The 4,649-nt window shown below is 53.4% G+C and overlaps 1 protein-coding gene across 1 annotated transcript in view; it reads left to right on the top strand.

Annotated features, from left to right (window-relative positions):
- CCDC62 (coiled-coil domain containing 62) overlaps nt 1-4,649 on the top strand; it is a 27,705-nt gene that overhangs the window by 9,231 nt on the left and 13,825 nt on the right. The window contains exons 7-9 of the mRNA XM_006149272.3: nt 1,691-1,779; nt 2,303-2,418; nt 4,263-4,456. Coding sequence (XP_006149334.1) covers nt 1,691-1,779; nt 2,303-2,418; nt 4,263-4,456 — 399 coding nt within the window. The remainder of the gene's footprint in view (nt 1-1,690; nt 1,780-2,302; nt 2,419-4,262; nt 4,457-4,649) is intronic.

The following is a 4,649-nucleotide window of genomic DNA, read 5'->3' as shown; positions in this document are numbered from 1 at the left end:
ACTGCGGTGCTTTGGCGGGGTTTACACAGAGCGAGGATTCCTTTTCTCTTTCTGCCAGCCTCGACAGTTCCCAGATGAAGCCTCTTGAGACTGAGTCTTGCCTCAGGCCTCCAGTGGGCCAAGCCTCTGAGCCTCCCCTCCGCAGGCCTCCAGTGGGTTCCCACTCCAGGGCCTGGCCATGGTGCCACCCTCAGGCCGCTTGGTCAACCCTGGCCTCTTTGTTTCCTGAGACCCCCGTGGCCTCTCAGCTGAACCCAGCCTTGCAGAAGCCATCTGACCTGAGGGTCGCCTCTCAGGCAACAGGTTATTCAAATATCAGAGGTGAAGGCAAAATTCAAATATATTTAAAATTACCCCGCAGGCCAGATGAAATAGTTGATTTTTGCTTAGGGGCCTGCTGTATTCAAAGCAAGTTGCTTTTTTTTTTTTTTTTTTTTCCCACGGTGTGTGTGGCTCACCAGAGAGAGATACAGAGAGAGGGCGTGGTCACACCCAATCCCTTCTCCATTTCTCTGTCCTGTTGGGATTTGGGGACAAACATATAAATGCACATGGCATGTTTTTCGAGCCCTCCAGGGCTGGAATTTGAACTACTGTGGAGCACGTGGGACCCGGCTCCCTCAACCACTGTGCCACAGGGCTGGCTCTGAAACAAGTTCCTTTAAACACTAGGAACAGCCTGAAAAGGTACTATTTTTTTTAAAGGTGTATTTATTTCATCTTTATAATCATCACCATTATTATTATTTTTCATTTGACCAGGGAAAGACAGAGAGAGAGAAAGGGAAAGCCAGAAAGCAATCTGCCAGGTCCAGGACTCGAACTGTGGTCGGCCATGTGAGAGTGCAGCACCTTAACCACCACGCCACCTGCCGGCCTGCAGAGGTGCTGTTTATGTGAGAGTGTGTGGACTGGAGACCTGCTGAGGGTCCGGCGTGCCGTGGGCTTCGTTTCCGCGGGTGAGCAGGGGTGCTTTTCCCGCTTGTTCATGATGTCCTCGTCCCTGACTCAGGCTGCTGTGTGTGGCTCCATTACGGTGCTGACTTGCCTAACGCAAGGAAACACGAGGAGCCGTCAGAAAAGTCCAGAGACGTGCATATCCGAGAAGGAGCAGCCCCAACGTAGACTCGACGTCTCTAAGTCCCCTCGTGATTAAGCATAGGGAAAATGTAGTTGTCTAAGCTGGCACCATGGCGTCCCGGTGCTGGCCCACGGCCCGGTGGTTAAGGTGGCTGGATCTCACATTGCCGACTACATGGTTCAAGTCCTGGACTCAGAAGCTTAAAAAACATGCCAGGCACATGTGTATGTGTGCCCAAAATACCGAAAGGAAGGAGAGATGGACAGGGGCTTGGTATGTGGCATCTGTCATGGGGTATTTTTAATAAAGTCACTGTCTTTAGTCCTCCCATCTAAAGCAACTGTAATCCTTTGCTCTCAGACCTTGTCTATGCACGCGAGCATGTCCCTTCCAGTCCTTCCTGGCGCTGCATCAGTGATGTCGTGACGTGTTTCCAGCTGAGGGAGGGTCTCGTTGGGGTCACAGATTAAAATTCTCCCCATTGGCCATTCTGCCATTTTCAAGTTCAGAAACAACGAGACGTTAACCGAGCATTAAATTGCTGGGGATGGAGAAGGCTGGGTTGGTGTGGCTGGTGAGAATGTTTCAACAATATTTATTCTTAAATAGCAGAGAGAGAAAAGAGGAAAGACGAGTTACTGGACATCGCCAAGTCGAAGCAGGAGCGGACCAACTCGGAGCTACACAGCCTGAGGCAGGGGCGCTGTCCCTGGTGCGTGGGAAGTGCCTAGAGAGGAGAGCTTAGGGAGCAGCAGGCCTGTCCATCTCGTCTGTGGCCCTTTTCTGGGACCCTCACTGCACAGATGCATTCAGACTTAGCACAGCGGACAGGGTCCTGATTATGGTAATTAAACGCTAAGAGACTCGCTCTTCTAGCTCGCCTTCGTGCCGATATGGGAAAGAGAAAGCAAACCTACTGAGCAGATTTCTCTAGGAACTATTCTGTTTTAAGGGTTTAGAAGTGCCAAATGGTTGCTCAATTTCTTTTTTTTAAGAATTATTTTCTTTAACTTTATGTATTTATTTATTTAAACTTGACCAGAGAAGGACAGAGAGAGAGAGAGAGAAAGCGAGAAAGCAAGCCACCAGGTCTGGGACTCAAACTGTGGTCAGCCATGTGAGAGTCCAGCGCCTTTAACCACCACACTCTTTCACCCACCACACCACCTGCCAGTCCCCCATTTTATATATTTTATACTGATTTCTCATCGTCTCCGGCAGATTTATGTCAAACAACAGAGCGACCTGCAGTTTCTTAATTTCAATGTGGAAAATTCTCAGGAATTGACCCAGATCTATGACTCGAAGATGTTGCACTCCAGAGCCCTGGAATCCAGGTAGTTGTAGCCAGAGGCTATTAGGGTCTTGGGGAACCAGCAGGTGGCAGGGAGGCCAAGACACCGGATCCCACGTGACTGACTCCACAGTTCAAGTCCCAGACTCGGGCTTGGAAATCACATGGGGCACACGTGCATGTGTGCCCAAAAATCCCAAGAGGAGACTAGAGGAGAAGGGATTGCAGCATGGCCATCTCCCCGGGGGGATGATTTCTCACTGTCCTCTTGTCTCTCTCTCTCTGGTGAGTACATGTGTCTTTTTTTTTTAAGAGGTTTTTGCTATAGGGCACATGCGCTCACCAGAGAGACAGAAAGACAGAAAGGGAGAAATCACCCCCCAGAGGGGATGGCCACACCGCAATCCCTTCTCCTCCATTCTCCTCTCGGGATCTAGGGCACACACGCACACGCACCTGGCGGGAGTTTAAGCCACCGGGTCTGGGACTTGAACCACCATTGACTACATGGAAGTCCAGCAATGTAGCCATTACACCAACTGCTGGGCCCTACACTTAGTCATCTTTTCTAAGCAGAAGTGTTTGAAGGCAGTGAAAGTTAGAGCGACCAGGGACTTCCCCAGGACCACTCCAGTAACCTCGGAGGCTGGCGTGTGCGGAGGCCGGTCTGGGTGGAGGCAGCCTCTCTCCTGGGAGCTGGAGCCCTGGAGGTCGGTCGTGGTTGCAGGGTGGAGGTGTCGGCGTGCCGCTGCTCGGGCAGCCAGCCTGGGGCCTGCTCGCCTGTGCCTGCTGGGCTGTGTCTCCGAGGCCGCTCGCCAGCTGGGGGCGTTGCCTGTATATCCCTGCCACTGCCACCGCCACGACCCTGGGCCGACTCAGGGTCCCATTGGAGACAGAAGCCCCGGAGCCCCAAGCTCTTCCTCCTCCTGAACTGCGGTCTCGGGGAGGGACACCGAGTTGAGGTTACTCCTTACAAGCACAACGCGGTTTATGCCTGTACAGAAGGAAGGGCTGCGTTTTCTTTTTCTCTTTTTAAAAACATTTTTGCCAGCAGGCACGTGTGTGCGTGCAGAGAGGGAGAGGGAGAAACACCGCCCTGGGGTATGGCCATGGCACGGTCCCTTCCCCTCATGTCTCACGCCTCTCAGGATCTGGGGCACGCACACCTGCCCCGCTTGTGTCTCAAGCTGCCGGGTCCAGGACAAGTACCTCGCAGTCGGCCACGGGGGCCCCAGCTCCCTTAACCCCCAGGCAGCAGGCTCGCCCAGAGCCGTGCTTTCAGATGGATCGGAGCGACACTCGTGAGAATACTTAAGTATAGGCGACACGAAGAACGTTCGAAGGTTTATGGAGGGACCAGCAGCTGGCGTAATGGCTATGTCGCTGGACTCCTACGTAGTCAACCGCAGTTCAAGTCCCAGCCCCGTGGCTTAAACTCACACCAGGCGCGTGTGCGTGCATGCCCAAGATCCCAAGAGGAGAATGGAGGAGAAGGGGTTGCAGCGTGGCCATCCCCCCGTGGGGTGATTTCTCACTTTCTGTCTGTCTGTCTCTCTCTGGCAAGCACACACATCCTATAACAAGTCTCTCAAAAAAAAAAAGATTTAGGGAAAGGTTTACACACTTACTACACACTACTCCACTCAGGTAGCTTTCTTGTTTGGGGGCTATAGACAGTAGGTACAATAGGGATGAAGGATGGGGAGGGGATCCTGCGTGTGGGTTTGGGGCAGAAAGTCTGCCTTGCCCGGAGGAGGGGAGGTGGGATTGGGCCCTGCAGACCGGGCAAGTGTGCCTCGCTGGATTTAGCCCTACCGTGAGGTCTGGGGAACTATGCAGAGCGACTTCACCTGCCCTGTAACTCCCACTTTCTGTGATGTCCCGTAGCAGAGACCTGTGTCTATCAGACCTTGAAAACAGCCACCCCAGAGTCGATGTGAAGAGGGAGAAAAATCAGAGGTCGCTGGTGAAGGACCAGAAGTTTGAAACCTTATTTGTTCAGCAACATAAGCCAGACAAGAGCCCTTGCGCCGCCCGCCAGGAGGAGCAGCTGCAGGCCAGCGCTGCGACTGGGGCTCCGGGTGCACGAATGACCTCATGGAGAGACAGCAGTCTTGGTCCGAGGGAGGGAAAATCCAGCTCGAACCTGACAACTCCATCACGTCGTGCAAGAACTGTGCAAGGTCACTGAGAGGTGATGGCATTGGGATCCCGCGCCAGGAGCAGCAACCCTCGGGCACATCCGCGCCCGACGAGAGGCAGTGGCACGCCCTC

This window comes from Tupaia chinensis, unplaced genomic scaffold (assembly GCF_000334495.1).
Source record: "Tupaia chinensis unplaced genomic scaffold, TupChi_1.0 Scaffold000258_1, whole genome shotgun sequence".
Classification (NCBI taxonomy): domain Eukaryota; kingdom Metazoa; phylum Chordata; class Mammalia; order Scandentia; family Tupaiidae; genus Tupaia; species Tupaia belangeri.
The sequence above is the reverse complement of the archived record's forward strand: the minus strand, read 5'-3'. Positions and strand labels throughout refer to the sequence as shown.